The following is a 15,819-nucleotide window of genomic DNA, read 5'->3' as shown; positions in this document are numbered from 1 at the left end:
GATATTGAAATGCTAACTTGGCTGGGATCTGGGGGGTTGTTTGAGTACCGTTTTTAATGAGTCTTTAATCAAAGAGGGACCAGAATAATAATAATAAGGAATCAAGGATCAAGAAGAAATAGATTTAGCATCTGACCAAATTAAAAACTGAAATGCAGCTTGGACTGATGTGTGATTTAATACAGGTATGCAAAAGTATAAAAATATGTTTCAGGCCACAATATAGATGGTGTTTATTTTCCTGCCTCAATACAGGAGGAGTCAAACTGGAAACTGAAGTGTTAAAAGAGCACAACAAATACCAGACACATTGCATTTAAAGCATGTCATTAAAGACTTATTGTGGAGAGCCAGAAGGCTTATAAAATCATTCTTTTCCCCATGGGCTAATCCAGGGCAACTAAGGGTGTTAAAGACAATTTGAACTATTGCACAGCTGTCCAGCAGCACCCTAGCTAAATCTACCTCCAACCTCCCAGGACATGGACTGTACTTAAAACCAGGAGTTCAACATGAGCTGCCCATGCGAAGCATAATGTAATCCTGCACAAGCAAGATCTAGGAAGTATTCATTCCAAAATCTGAAATTCTAAGTTTTTCATGTAACTAATGACAGACATCTATATGAAAACAAAGCAAAAAATATTATCTAAAGAACCACAATTTATGCAGTGCTATTAAAGTCCTGGTTTCTACAGATGTCTGCCTAAACATTTCTGAAAGTTATATTTATTTAAGAGGTTTTATTGTGGAAATAAAATCTGGGTTTAATCAGTCAATACATATTACTGCATTTTGCGGTTGAAAAATTCCATCTTATCTAAGCAGGTAAAAACAATTCAGTATTATGCAAAGCTGGCAGCTTAGAAAGGACAGCTAGATAGGTAAGGAATGGAGAAGGTCAATGTGGTGATTTGGTCTGCATTAGGCAGCAGAGTGGTGGAGCTGTGACAAGCCTAATTCAGCTCTTTCTGCTGGCCTGTAATAAAGCTGACTCCTGGGGCAGCTGCACCCATTTCTGTTTCTTAGAATAACAAACAGCACATTGAAGGATATCTATTGATTGCCCTCCCAAGGGTATTAATTGTCCATCCTGAGAATGAAGCTGTGAGTCCATCTGTGGGCATGGCCAGAAGGTCTGGCACACCCAGGACTCACACTGGCCTTGTCTGCCACTAGTGCAGCTTGTAGCAGCTGGGCTAGCACAGAACAGCAGCAGCTTCTGTTCCAGAAATGGCAGTGACCTTCTGTGCAGCTCCACTCTAGGGAGGAAACAGGTGCATCTGTGAACACAAGGTGTTCCCAGCTGTTGTCCTAGTGGCACATCAGGAGCTGTACAGGCACCATTGGTAAGCAGAAAGGAAGCCAAAGAACTGCACCTCTTTTGGAAAATGCAGATCCCACTGTCCAATGGTTTGGTCCGTGAGGCTAGTGTCATCAAAGCAGCTAAGCAGAAACCCCATTTCTGACAAAGGGTGAATTATATTAAACAAAGCACCACTTCCAATTGTGTTTTTTGTGTTTATGGACCCTTTGAAATTTTGCTAAGAAGCTAATTACACCATGAGCTAATTATGACACTCTGGAGCACTCTGCTTTTTTGCCACTGGAATCATGGATGGCTCTGCCTTGTGCTTGCAGTGAATAGGCTCCAGCCTACATACCATAGAAAGCTGGCATCTGTCCAGTTTAGTGCTCATTCTGTCCCATGCTCACTGCCTTGCTGCCCATGGTTAGAGCTTGCTCTAGACAGAAGTGTAAATCTAGCTGTGTTTTCTTCTCCTCATTTGCTTTATTGCCTGTTCACCAAACTAAAACCTTCTATTAGATTGAATAAATGCCCTGAAAGACGTTTTGTGTGAAGAACTCGAGTTTCCCACAGTTTTCAAGTTTAGATCTAAGTTTAATTTTTTTGAAAAAAAGGTTTAAGCATTCATCTAAAATACTTGTCAACTTGACCTGATAGTATAATTTATCAGTATTTTTCTATACAAAAGCTTTTGACCAAGCACCAGGTCTTGCATACATAAGTTACTAAAACATCTTTGGATCAGATATCAGGTATAGAGCTGTTATTATATTTAAATCTTTGACTTATTAAGTTGCTATGGATAAAACCACATAGCGATATTAAATAATTTTAGTATTATTACATTCTTAGGGACTTATTAAAAGAATGTGATGGTGACGAGCTGAGCTTCATCTAAATAGTGAATATAAATTGCAAGATACAGACTTGGAAGCAGATTTTGTTTCATATCTCTGTCATAGGTGAAGTTTCTTTTCTGACCTGCCTAGTTTCCTATTGCTAATACTTCCTCAGAAATCAGCTCAGGATTTCAAATACACTAACCACCACCACTACCACCAAAAAACCCCAATCCACCCTAAACCCAAAAAAGACAAAAAACAAACCAAAACAGCAAAAAAGCCCTCACGAGTTTTAGCTGGAAAACTAAAATTTCTGAGTATACTTTAAGTACTGAGGAACTAGAAAAATACCCATGACAAATCCATCACTTAATTTTCCCCTGGCATTTTGTAACTGCTAAATGAAAGAAGAGCATACTAAGAAGATACTCAGGCAGAAGTATCACCCTCTCTCATTTAATGCTCAACACTAAAAGCTTTTCTTTCCCTTGCATCAGTAGTGCATCCAACCCCACTCCCAGACACCCTGATCTCCCTCACTACTCCTACTTCCAAAACATGTTTGCATTTTGCTCTTTTCCTGGTCATGCTATGACCTGTCTAGCTGCTGCTACAACATGCCGCTCACCTCCGGCCAGACTTTATGAACCTGAGTTGAGCCCAGTTTCTGGCTCCTGCTTTGCTGGCAGTGTATGGTGCCAGGAGTTTCTGGGAAGAATGTCTGAAAGTAAGATGAATGCTCAAGAAAATGCTCAGGGAGTGAAGGGTGCATGCTACAGACAGGGCAACACCCAAAGAAATAACTCCTTCCCCTACTAAGATACTATTTTCACTCCCTATTGGAGTGCACTTTCATAAAGAAATGAAAGAATAAATTTAATGTTAATCCAACTATCATTTGAGAGGCCAATAATTCAGGGACACATTATTTTTCAACAGTCCTCAATAATGTATTTGCAATGATTAGAAAAACCCAACCAGCCAAAAGCAAACATCCCATGTGGAAGCCACAGCAGACTTTTATGTCCACTTCAGCCTTGCAGATGATCACAGAAGTGTTTTACTTTACTAATGTGAACCAATCAATTTGTATCAACTAATGAGTTGTCCATGCTAGTGCGAAAAATTGCATGTGGATACTTCAAAGTAGTGAATTTTAGCTCAAGAAGGCATGTTTGCAAGTACTGTTGTAGTTTATTTTTACTATGCTCCTATAATCACTTGCAGCATGCCAGACCATAAACACACCTCAAGCCAGTTCTGCTTCATCAGTACTTGAGATCCCACGTCTATGTACAAAATGCTATTTTCTATTTTTTATTCCTGATTGCACACAGTTTGAAAAATAAAACTGGAGAAAACTTCTGTCAGTTAAGAATCAGTGGTTTGTGAGAAAATATTCTTGATATCTCCAGAGAACTGTGGTTCTACAAGACATTTAAAATATATATTAAAAAATAAAACTTTTGCTGTAGTTTGCAAGGTGATAGATCATATAATATGAAATCAAAGGATGTTTTTAGGAAAAAAAGTGCAAGCAGAAGCCCAGATAGGTGCACCTGTAAGATTTTAAACTTACAAGAACAGGTCTGTTTCAATTTCTGTAACATTATTTTGTACTACAGCTTCTGAGTTAGAAATTTGATTTCTTAACAGTTCAGATTTTCAGCTGAAAGGCAAAACACTAAAGAAAGGCCTATGACTTTTCTAAGAAAACTGGAAGAATCAATAATAGCTCTGCATCTTCTAATAGGAAAAGACTTTAAATATTTTACTAACGAAATAAGGAGGAGATTCTTTGGTTATAGCCTTAGTAAAAAGCATACAAATTTGCATAAGTAAATTTGGTAAATCTGGCATCAGAAAAGAGATAATTTAATCCTTATAAAAGCAAAGGAATTTATAAGTACATATATATACTAGAATTCAATAAATGCTTAATTAAGAACAAAATACTTATGAATAATAGAGAATAAAACACCTGATTTCACAGTCCCTTTTCTATAAGAAGAGAAAGTGACAGGTATTGCCCAATCCTTCCTTAACACCTTAAAAATTCAGACAAATAATAATAATTTTAAAGTGCCATTTTCTTGGTACCTCTTATTCCTCCAAAAAACCAAAAATGATGGTTCCCTAGAGGAACTCGTGTGAGTAATGAAGCAAATGCCAGATTCTGCACCTAGGACAGGGCAGGCCAGGTTTTATTTACAGACTGGTCAATGAGACACTGGAAAGCAGTGCCATAGAAAGGGACCTGTGGGTCCTGGTCGATGGCAAACTGAACATGAGTCAGCAGTGCCCTGGCAGCCAGGAGGGACAACCCTGTCCTGGGGGCATCAGGCACAGCATGGCCAGCTGGGCAAGGGAGGGGATTGTCCTGCTCTGCTCTGCACTGGGACAGCTTCACCTTGAGTGAAGGTTGAGCTTTGGGTGCCACAACATAAAAAAGACATCAAGCTATTGGAGACTGTCCAAAGGAGAGCCACAAGGATGGTGAAGGGTCTGGAGGGGAAGTCATATGAGTAGTGGCTGAGCCTGGAGAAGAAAAGACTGAGGTCTATTCAGTCTGGAGAAGAAGAGACTGAGGGGAGACCTCACTGTGGTCTTCAACATCCTCACGAGGAAGTGGAGGGGCAGACACTGATCTCTTCACTCTTGCAACAAGCAAAAGGACTCATGGCAGCAGCATGAAGCTGAGTCAGGGGAAGCTTAGGTTGGATACCAGAAAAGAGTTCTTCACCCAGAGGGTGTTTGGGCACTGGAAGAGCTCCGCAGGGAAGTGGTCACAGCACCAAGCCTGACAGAGTTCAAGAAGTGTCTCAACAATGTTCTCAGGCATATGGTGGGATTCTTGGGGTGTCCTGTGCAAGGCCAGAGTTGGACTCAATGATCATTTTGGGTCCCTTCCAACTCAGCATATTCTATGATTTTTTGACCTTTGAATGATTTAAAAAGGATCTTAGAACCTTTTCTCTTATCCATTCCAGCATACCTAAACTAAGGATGAGCTAGTCCTGCACGGCTAACTGATCATCTTCACATCAGGTGGGATAACAGTAGTGAAATGGAGAATCATCCTGCCTGAACCGTTCCATATAGCTTTGCCTACTTTTCTGTAACCATTGTAACCATAATATAGCAGGCATTCAGGTAATGAAAAATAAATGACCTTACATTTTAGTGAAAAGACTAGCAATTTAGAGGGCAGTGCAAATCCAATTATTCCTGAAGAAAGAGAGAGGGAGATCTTAACATTTCATTTGACACATTTACATAATGTGACCAATTTATACAGACTTCCTCCAGACAAATTATTCATTTGATTTATGACAGCCTTTGAAGTTTTGCCTACTATCAAGGCTACCAAACTTTTTCTGCTGAAAACATAAGTCAATGCTGATTATATAAGTATGTTTTTCACTGCACTTTGGGAAGATATCAAAACTGTAAAGCACATGGAAATCTCAGCTTGAGGCCTTCAATTAATTCAGCCAGATTTTGATCTCTGACAAAGTTTTCTTTGGAGAAAAGACATGGACTTGATTTACCCAGGGCATTATTTAAGGTCTCTATTTTTTACATCCATTGTTTCTGAGAGATGAGACTTTGTGAGAAATACCTTCTCTTTAGCCACACAAAACTTACACATACAAGTGTGCATTTACATAGGTGCTGATACATGTTCTGTAATGTGAAAGAAATGAGTTATGCAATGTGCAAGTGGCGTAGAGAGAGAACAGAGTATTCTCTGGTGTTTCTGCACATGGTCAACAATAGTATTTTGAGGTCATGCAATACTGATTGAGTGCTAAGCCTGATTTCACATACAACAACTTTTTAATTTCCTCCTTTTTTCATTGACTGAAGTAAGATCTCTTCTCCCTTGATAAGTGAAGGCTCAGGGGCCCTCATTACAGTATCCACATACTTAAAGAGCACCTACAGACATACAGTCTCTTCAAAAGCAGCCACCTGGAGAAAACAAGGAGCAGCAGGTACAAGTTGCACTGGGAGACATTTCACCTCAATGTAAAAAGACATTTTTTACAGTGGGAACAATAATTTACTAAAGTAGCCTCCCCAGGGACAAGGGAGTCCTCATCACTGGAGGTCTTCAAGATGCAATTGGAGAGATAGTCTACATAGCCACCTAGGCTCCCTTTTACATGGAAGGTTGAAACAGATCATCTTGAGAGGTCCCCTCCAAAGTGTGCTGTTCTACAATTGATGATTTATTAACCACTCTTACCAGTTAAAGAGCTGTATCTATAACTGAATCATTCTTTTAAGCACAGCTCTGTGAGCATGTGCATGTGTGTACATATGGATGTGTTTTAGCAAATACTCCAGTGAAATCAACCTGCAGCTGAGCTCGGCCTCTCACTCCATAGCACTGAGCTCCATGGCTGTATTTTGAGCTGATTTGCCCAGTCTGAAACTATTTCAATTACACAACTGTTCCATGATTTTGAACACTACAGTGTCATTAACAGTCAAAAGTGAATTATGTACACGAGAGGCGATCTGGCATCTCTCTAATTCCTACTGGCCTGGCCCACTCTCTTCTGTACCTCCAGATGTTTGGAAAACAAAGCCTGGCAAGACTGGCCAACCCTCAGGATGTCAGGCTGTCCCAGAGTGGGGGCCTTTGACTCTGCACATGAGTCTGTTTGCCTTGTGCATCAACACACAAGTCTGTGAGATGGCCAAGAAAGTAATTGTGCAAATAGCTGAGGAGGAGCAAGCACAACCATGCCCTATATTGCCTGTGTAACCATGTCAAGAAAGGCTCTGCTTTCTGAATTGCTGTAACACTCCAATAGGAAAAACAAGTCGGTTTTGGTAAGCATTTCACTTTGTTGTAACTCTTCATGCACGAGATGGGACATACATTTTGGGAATTACATATTCTAGAAAATATTACTGAATATTGAAATGACAGTTCCATTAACTTCAATTGTTTTTCATTTGCTACTGCCAGTGTGGTTCCTACTGAACGTATAAAACCATCTTTTACCCATGATTTTTTAAATTAATGAGAAACCAACTTTTACTTTATAATTCGATAGATCTGTTTTCTTTGTTTTATAATAATGTATTCATTCCCAAAGTTAACAGTGACTCAAATCTTCCAATGTCTTTGTTTCCATAGTAACTACCTTACTTCAACTGAAAGAACCAAATCACATACATGAGGCCCTAAGATGCTTTAAATTACTCATTTAACTAATTAAAAAATGATAAAACAAATTTTCTTAATAGAGATAAAAGAGTAATAATGCATAATTTGTACTTTCCCTATGTGAACTTCAATTACTTTTACAAGAGAAAAACATCCTGATCCTTATTTTACAGATTATTCAATTTTCCTAAGATCAAATGCCTTTAATCAAATATGCACTGAAGGCTATACTAGTTTTCCTGCTGAGTCTATGGGCTTTAAATGAGAGTCATCAGAAGCCAGTAAAGTTAAGAAGGTCCCTCCCATTATGAATACTATAAGATGGTAAAACTTTTGTTCAGGCAAGTAATCTGGGTGCTCAAGATGATGATTATTACTTGTTTGTTAGAGTGGTATCAGCTATTTCTGAAAGAACATATGAATGGTTACTGAAGACAGAAAAAGCAAAGATGCCTAGGTTTGACATAACAGAAGTAAGTTGCCCTTGCCACAGTCCATTGTCATGTGATCAAAATGAAAACTTACTGGATGAACATTCCCAATTTAGACTTCTAAAACTAGCTCCGTAGAAAAATGTTACCAAAAAAATCCAAAACCCAACAAAAAAAAGAAAATCTCAACTGCCCCCCCCAAAAAAAACAAAACAAAGAAAAACTCAAAACCCCCTCTCTTGCTGCTGAACCTAATTTTGAAACCGCGTGTCTGAAAAAATAAGGTTTCAATAGTTCTTGAGGAGTTTGTCCAGACCTTTAAGGTTGTCCATTCTCATTATCAAATATGTGCTGTGGTATGTCTCCAGTGCATGACACTAGCTGCTGGGTGCTTTTCAAAGTAAATACAAGTCTGCTTTGTTTCATCTTGCAGAGTTCCCTAAAGGTAATCCCAGAAAATGTCTTAGGTACAAACAAAATCTGTGCATCAACAATGCTTTTGAGATTCAGGGTCAAACAACTGGCACGAAAATCAAATGTGAATGAATTAAAGAAAAGGGAAATGAAAGAAAAGGTAAGGACAGTAAAGGCAATGGATTTCACAACTTGGTGATTGGGGAAACACTGTATTTTGGTAAAAGAGCTGTTAACCCTGACAACTGCAGAAAAGTCCCCACAGACCGTGGACAATGAGCTGACCATGTGCTCTCACAGCAAAGGTGGCTGTTGTTGCCTTGAAGGTGTTTAAATGGTGAAGAGGCTGCACAAGCAGGTTGCACAAATGGGCTGTGAGGTTCTAGCCTTGAAGACAGTCGAAACAGTTAGTCCTTAGGCAACTTGCCCTCATTGTGAAAGGGGCTGCTGACTATATAACTTCCAGAGGTCTCTTCCAAACTAAATTATTCTCTAATTCTGCAACTAGAATACTTATTTTTATAAATCATAAATTTCACTGAAATTCTGAAAATCTGTAGATAATTAGTTGAGGCATAAATAATTTTTATATAAAGAACTTAATGAAATATGCTTTTAGAAGCTAAGTTTATCATATATGACTAATAAATGATCATCATTATAGTACATAAGTGTCAATGTTTTGTACTTTTTCAAAGTATGTTGTAAATCATGAGTGAATAAAATGGCTACATAGCTTTTTCTATTAGCTATATTTATTCTATTCTTTGAATTTTTTATCTTCTGTGTGATATCAAGCTCCAGTGAATAAAATTATTTTTAGGTAGTGTACAGTTACAGAAACATCACACTTTTTCTGCTTCACCTGGAATCTTTGACAAAGAACAAGACTGTAATTTATTAAGGGATGTTTTCAGTTTTCAGTGCACTTGTGAGAGATGATAAAAAAACCAGAACAGGAATTACAAGGCATCTTCAGCATTAACTATTTCAGGTACTCTACTAAATAGAGAAATCTGATTTATTTTCCTTCATTCAGCATTGGTTGGGCACTCTAACCAAGGGTGGAAAAATTACCACCCTTTTTTCAGGACTTAGTCTTCCAGCACGTGGCGTCAAACAGTTGTGGTTCAGTGCTCCTGGGCTGCATTAATGGGAATGAACGTTTCAAAGAGCTCTAAATTAAAAACCCATTAATCGAGAAGACAGATTCAGACCTGCTTTTAAGTGCTTTTAACATTTACTTGCTTGATATAAAAGCTGTAGGGCAAAAGGAAGATAAAGCCTTAAAATATGTGTGGGTTGCTTTACACAGAAGTACAAATGAAATTAAAAGAATTTAGTTTTATACAGTGTTAGAAAACTGCAAAGAAACAACCACCTACATGAATTACAATGCTTATGACTACTTCTCAGTTTTCCCTGAATAGCCTGGCTGCCCTGATTTTCTCTGCCCCATTAAATTGTGCTCTTCTTTTTTTCACAGTCAAAAATGTTACTTAGCTAAAGTGAAATCCTTAAATCTTTTGAGGGTATAAAGTATGGCTCTCCTAATTAGGACATGATGTAGAAACACAATTTGAAGAAGACTGGAGAAAGGGGAAAGAAATACGACATCATACTTTGTACTGAAATAATGCCCCAATTAAATAAAAGTGCAAGCTAAAATTGCATGCTCTTCATTTTTCCCTAGAGGTCTTGCATGAGGCTAAATGCATTTTCAGTTTAGTCCCACAGATTTTAAAAAAATTGTGTGCTATTATGCATCAGAGCTGTAATTAGTCATTTTGATAATAACAATGGAGTTTATAATTTCACACCAGGCTGATCATCACTTGAAACCATTTATTTCAGCTCAGCACATCCCCTGTTAATTGGAATGTTTTGCTAGTGGTGTGTTCCCATTAAGATACAGTCTTGTCTTTATGGCCATTAGGGTTGACCTCTTCTCTTGACTACAAGCCAAGAAACAGCCATCCGGAATCCATGCATATGGATAGCAGGATTCAGACACACTAACAGCTATCTTCTTGTTCCACTGTGAGTTCTAGGTGAAATGAAAGCATTAGTATACAAAATGTTGCAGCCTCTTTTGCATGAGGTCAGATTCAGCAATTACTATGGTCATATCTGGCCTTAGAAAGTGGAGAAATCATCATGTCTGCCTGCAGCATGTTTTTAAAACTAGTTTTGCGATACACAAAAGGCTAAGTCCAGCCATTTTTTGACAGTTAAGAATCAGATGATTTCCAGAGATGTAGCTCAGTTCATAATTTATCCTCAACTATTTAGAACATATTTCAGACTTTTTAAAGCTGTTACTCATATCAGCAGGGATTGTAGTTTCGTCTATGATTATGTGTACCTGACATTTCCCATTATTAGATCCTTATTTCACATACTGCAATGTCAAACTTCAGTTATATCAGATTAAATTTTCCAGTTGCCTTGGCCTGATTTAATTTAATTTTCATTTTTATGGAAATGTCAGATAAAACCACCAGCTAATTTCACAAAACAAGTTACAGAAAATATGCTGCCATCAATGATAAAAAGTCTTGCTCTGCCGCTTCAGTGCTTTGAAAGCTGGACTTAAATTTGGCAGGAGACATTTTTGTGCCAGGTGTGTGCCTTTTTGCCTTTAGCTGCCAGTCCTTCCAAATTCAGCCAAGATCAGAAAAAAACTGTACATAAGTTTTGCAACTAAAAATTCTGAAGATTGTCAACACTAGCTGAGCTCCTGACTCCCAGCTGACCAGATGGAATGTGTATTATCATGGTACAGGTCAGGGCTACTCAAACTAGACAGCAATATCCTTGCAATGACTTCTCCCACCTGATGACCTAAGGCAGGGTCATATTCCAGATCTAAAGGCAAAGAGAGTTTGTCTCTCCTGTGCCCCCAGTTTCCCTCCCTTGAGGACACACTTGGTAGCGCACAAAAGTCCAAACGAAAATTGAAATGAAACAAGCACCACAAGTTAGAAACAGAGAAAGGAGCATGACAAATACATGGAAATAGGTGGACTACCAATGGATAAAAATGCTCCTGGTGAAACTAGATTGAAAGGAGGTGGTGGAAAGACACGGAGATGGATAACTGGAAAAGCAGAGTGAGCAAATAGTCATTGTGAAAAAGGGTGCTGAGACTGGTAGACAAGTGAGCTGGAAGCCCCTCTGGAAGTACAACCAGACAAGAGAGCCTGAAATGAGACAGTAAAATAGCAACATAGATACTGGAAATGATAACCACAGGAATGGAAAAGGGGCAGAGATGGTAGGTAGAAGAAACAGTGGAAAAAGGACCAAAGAAAAGAGAGCATAGTGGGATGAGAATATGCAAATGGAAATTACTGGGTTTTGGTTAAACAGGTGGGAAAATAAGGCCTTGCAGGGTAAAACCACTAGGGCAAGAGACCAGGGAGGGCAGAGCCCTGAGCAGAACAGTGGTCTGTGGGATGGCGGGGGCTTACCGAATATAGTTGCTCATCCATGGAGGTCCGAGCAGTCTGGGAACCAAAGGAAAAGGTTCAGAATAAATACAAATGTAGAAGAAGGGAAATACTATTCTTGGGACACGGATGCTGAGCATCTACAACTGGAAAAGGATCTGAGCAGGCAAGGAGACTGAGACTGGGTGCCAGGAAAGAGGAAGGCTAAGTCTAAGGATGGAAGATAGGAGTTAGAAATTGAACTCCCTCAGAGGAAAAGGCCTCTAGGTGAATAATTTTGCAGGACTTTGTGTGGGTTTATTTAACAGGGAAAAAAGTCAGCACCAGATAACTTTCTAATAAATCTCAAATGATCTCTATGATATCAGCTATATTTTCCCATTTAGCAAAACATTTCCATCTGCCAGCAGATGTGTAATCATATATTACAACAGAATCACATAAATGAGACCAACAGAGACAACTGGTCCCTCAGCAGAGAGTCTGGTTTTATTGTTTCTCACAAATCTTTTTTTTCAAACTTGGGAATACTTCTTACATGCAAAATGTGAGAAGTAAAATCCAGAAATGGTCCAATGGTTGTCTTTGGAAATGCTGCTTTTTTGGATGCATTTAAAAAGGCAAACATCAAAGGATCCTTTACTCTTCTAAATTACCAACTTGTGATTTCTATGAATTTGGCCATTGATTTGATTTAGGTAGGATTTGACCCCTTCATTGTTCATAAAGGAAATTGAAATAAAGCACTTGTTCTCCCAAATCAGCTTTTAATTAACAAAAGACTGCAATGTTAAAGTGATTATTTGGGTTTTCATTTGCTAAGAATATCTGAGTACAAGGACCAAGACTTTGATCTCTTTTGTAGAGGTTTTTTTTTTTTTTTCTTTTCTGACATTACCAAACAAAAAAGAAGTTAAAGTGGTTTCATTTCCCATAATACAATAATTTCACAAAATACATTTTCTCACTTTTGTGGTTTAGGCCCAGCTGTCAGCTAAGTACCAGCAGCCAGGCTGGACAGAACCTCGAGGATCATGTGGTCCAAACTTTCTTGGCAAAAGAAAATTTGTCTAGACTAGATGGTCCAGCACCCTGACCTGCAGAATCTTAAAACTGTCCAGCAGTGGGGAGCCCAACACCACTTCCCTGAGGAGATTATTCCAATCGCTGATTGTGAAATATTTTCCTTTCATGTCTAATCAGAATCTCTCCAGTAGTAACTTGTACCCATTACCCCTCATTTTTCCATGGGACTCCTTGTAAAAAGAAGTCTCCATCCTCCTTGTAGTCACCTTTTAAATACTGGAACATGGTGGCAAGTTCTCGCCTAAGCCTTCTTTTCACAAGGCTAAACAAACCTTCTTGAGTAAAATACTTAATTCTTTTGAGGATACACTGTAAAGTTCTCCTAATTAGTACATCCGATAGAGACTCAATTAAAAAAAAATACTGGAGAAAGAGTAAGGAAAGTCCTCTTTTAGACTAAGCACTACTTAGCAACAATAAGTCATCAGTGTGTTATCAACATTGTTCTCACACTAAATCCAAAATTTAGCAGTGTACCAGCCTGACTCTGCCAGCTGGCTTCAGAAATATTTTAGTATTTAACACTTAGCATATGTAAAAGGTGAAATGTTCTCCTCCAATACTTTTATTCAGTGCTAGCCATTTCTCTTACCCTGTTGATACTGCAGTTTGTTCAAGGAATAAGTCACTGTCTGGAAGAAAACCCTTTTGAAAATAAAATTCATATGCTTGACTTAGCCCAGAGAAATCCCAGCAAATCCCAATTCCCTTGTGAAAGAAATACTTAAGCATAACAAAATTTACCACTTTTAAAAAAGATTCTGGCAACAGAATAGTGTACATTGAGCATGCTTTTAAAAGCAAGAGGTTTGCTATGTTACTTTCTTATTAGTCTTAAGGAAAAAATATTCCTGACTGGTATCATCCAGAAAAGAAAAAAATTAAGAAATCATTATGAGAGCTGCATTATTTTGAGCACAGGCTGGTAGGAAAAAAAAAAACCTACAGAGCAAATTTTCACAAACATTTTTTTCCTGACTTTTATTCCCAGAAGTGTTTATTCTATGCCTTTGCCACTTCACATTACTGAGTACTTTAGTTTTTTCATCTATAAAAGAAAAAAAAGTAATATTGGCCTAACTCTATTTCATGAGACAATGCAAAACTGGCCTCAGAGCAGTACCCAGAGCCCTTCCACAACCACCCTTCACATACTGGGACTTGCTGGTTTTCCTGGGATGGGAACAGGCACTGCAAATGTCGCAGAAGCCTTTACATGTTAATTCTCAGCATCCACCAGTATGTTGACTGGACTGGTTATACACAAGTGTTACAACAACACTGAAAATAAGGAGTCCTGTAGTCTCTAGTATGACACTGTCACTTACTTGCTGCCATGACAAGGTCAGTTTAAGAAATATGGGTTTGCCCTCCCCACTACCCTAATCCTGCTGGCACCACTCTGTGCAGCTACGCTATAAGCCAGATGTGGGCTAAACCTCTGGGAGAAAGTAGGAAATAAGAATTATCCTGTAAGCATGTGTAAGAGTTCCAGTTTGCAACATCTCCACAGACAGTTGTAGCAGAAAAACTGAGGAGTTGATGAGCTGTGACAGAGCGGGAAGAGCGAGGTGCTCAAGGGTCAGAAATTGCCAGGCAGTCTTCATGCCAAGGGCAGCATCTCGTGGATTCACTAAAAAGTAATCCTGACTCGCTAAAGTCCCTCTAGGACTTTGAAATACACTTACATAGATCACTATTTTCACTGATGTTGTGATAGTAAAAGGAGAAATTTAGTAACAAAAAATGAAAAGTCAGCATCTGATACCACATGTGAAGATAAAAGAGAAAGGGAGGGAATAGAGCAACTGCACAACTGCTGCCAGTTTTCAGAAAAAAACTCATGCTGAGATGTGTGATCATATCTCTTTGGTCAAACATCATTCAATTTGCAAAACAGCCAGTCAACTTCAGCTGTAAAGATTTATTTACTCATTAAATCTGATAATTTAATGATGCTCTATTTATTTATTTTGAACTGGCATGACTATTTCTATTATCAATATATTTCTTCCCTTCTATTTTAAAGTTATGTATGTGGCCAAAAGGTTTGCTCATACAAACCAATGCACTCATTTACTGACACCACTTATTTCACATGACTGCTGGAAATGTGTTTATTATGGGATGAGTATATACTTGTGTTCAGGAAACTGAATTACAAATGCAGGTTTTCTTACCTGGCCTACCATGGCACTACAGTGTGGTACTGCCACAGCTCCTGAATTCTCAGCAAGTTCTGGACTCCAGGGTGGGGTTAGTTCCTTGGTGAGAAAGAAATTAATTGATACAGATAGAGTTTATGGCATCCTTGCATCTTTTATTTAAGGTAGATGCAATTTTAAAGAGAGGAATTAGATAGCAAAGTCAGTGTGTGGTATGTGATTCAGAGACTAGCTCTGAAACTCCAGAAAAGACTCCCTCATATAAAAACCCCCACTGTTTTTCAGAGTAGAGGAAGGACTCTGTTTAAGCTCATATCTTCAGACAGAGAAAAACCCTCAGCTTTATCTGCTTTTTTTTTTTTTTCCTTTTTTGGCAGCTAGTGACTTAATTTCAAAAGTTATTAAAATAACTCATGAACATGCCACTGCTGAAAGGGTCATTCCTGCTCTCACCTTTTCATCAGCACTATAGCATGTGGGGGCATATAGCCAAGTACATCAAAATATTAATCTTACTGAAAACAAATCGTTCTCAAAGGTGTGTGACTGTAACAGCCAGCACTGGTGAGGAGGTGGATAACAAGCTATCATGAAGCAAGGAGTGAAACAGAGCTCTCTCTCCTATTAATGAGGTCTCAAATTACCTGAAATTACTCACAAAACTTCTGTAAGTGACATTTACCCCAGAAGTTTCTACAGCCTGCACTATTTTCTTTAGGCTTATGACTGTTGAAAGTCTTGCAACCCCTCTGAAAATTAACCAACTTTTACTTAACAATGTTAATGATTAATTTTTCCAGATGCCTTGGATTTGAAGGATGCATTCCGGAGGCATGAATTAAACAACCAAAAAACCCAAAGAAATCAAAACCAAAAACTAAAAACCCATTGGAAAATCTAATGGGTAAGTCAAATTTCAGGTAGTCACAAGTATT

General features: G+C 38.4%; 1 protein-coding gene across 6 annotated transcripts in view; it reads right to left on the bottom strand.

Moving 5' to 3' along the window:
* MID1 (midline 1) overlaps positions 1–15,819 on the bottom strand; it is a 237,430-nt gene that overhangs the window by 49,960 nt on the left and 171,651 nt on the right. The window contains exon 3 of one of the 6 annotated variants that reach the window (XM_085052300.1): positions 14,900–14,983. The exons of the other annotated variants lie outside the window; for them this stretch is intronic. Coding sequence (XP_084908426.1) covers positions 14,900–14,983 — 84 coding nt within the window. The remainder of the gene's footprint in view (positions 1–14,899; positions 14,984–15,819) is intronic. 6 annotated transcript variants of the gene reach the window in all.

Source organism: Lichenostomus cassidix, chromosome 1 (assembly GCF_008360975.1).
Source record: "Lichenostomus cassidix isolate B80296 chromosome 1, HeHo_3.0, whole genome shotgun sequence".
Taxonomy (NCBI): domain Eukaryota; kingdom Metazoa; phylum Chordata; class Aves; order Passeriformes; family Meliphagidae; genus Lichenostomus; species Lichenostomus cassidix.
This window is presented reverse-complemented; position numbering and strand designations above follow the sequence as displayed.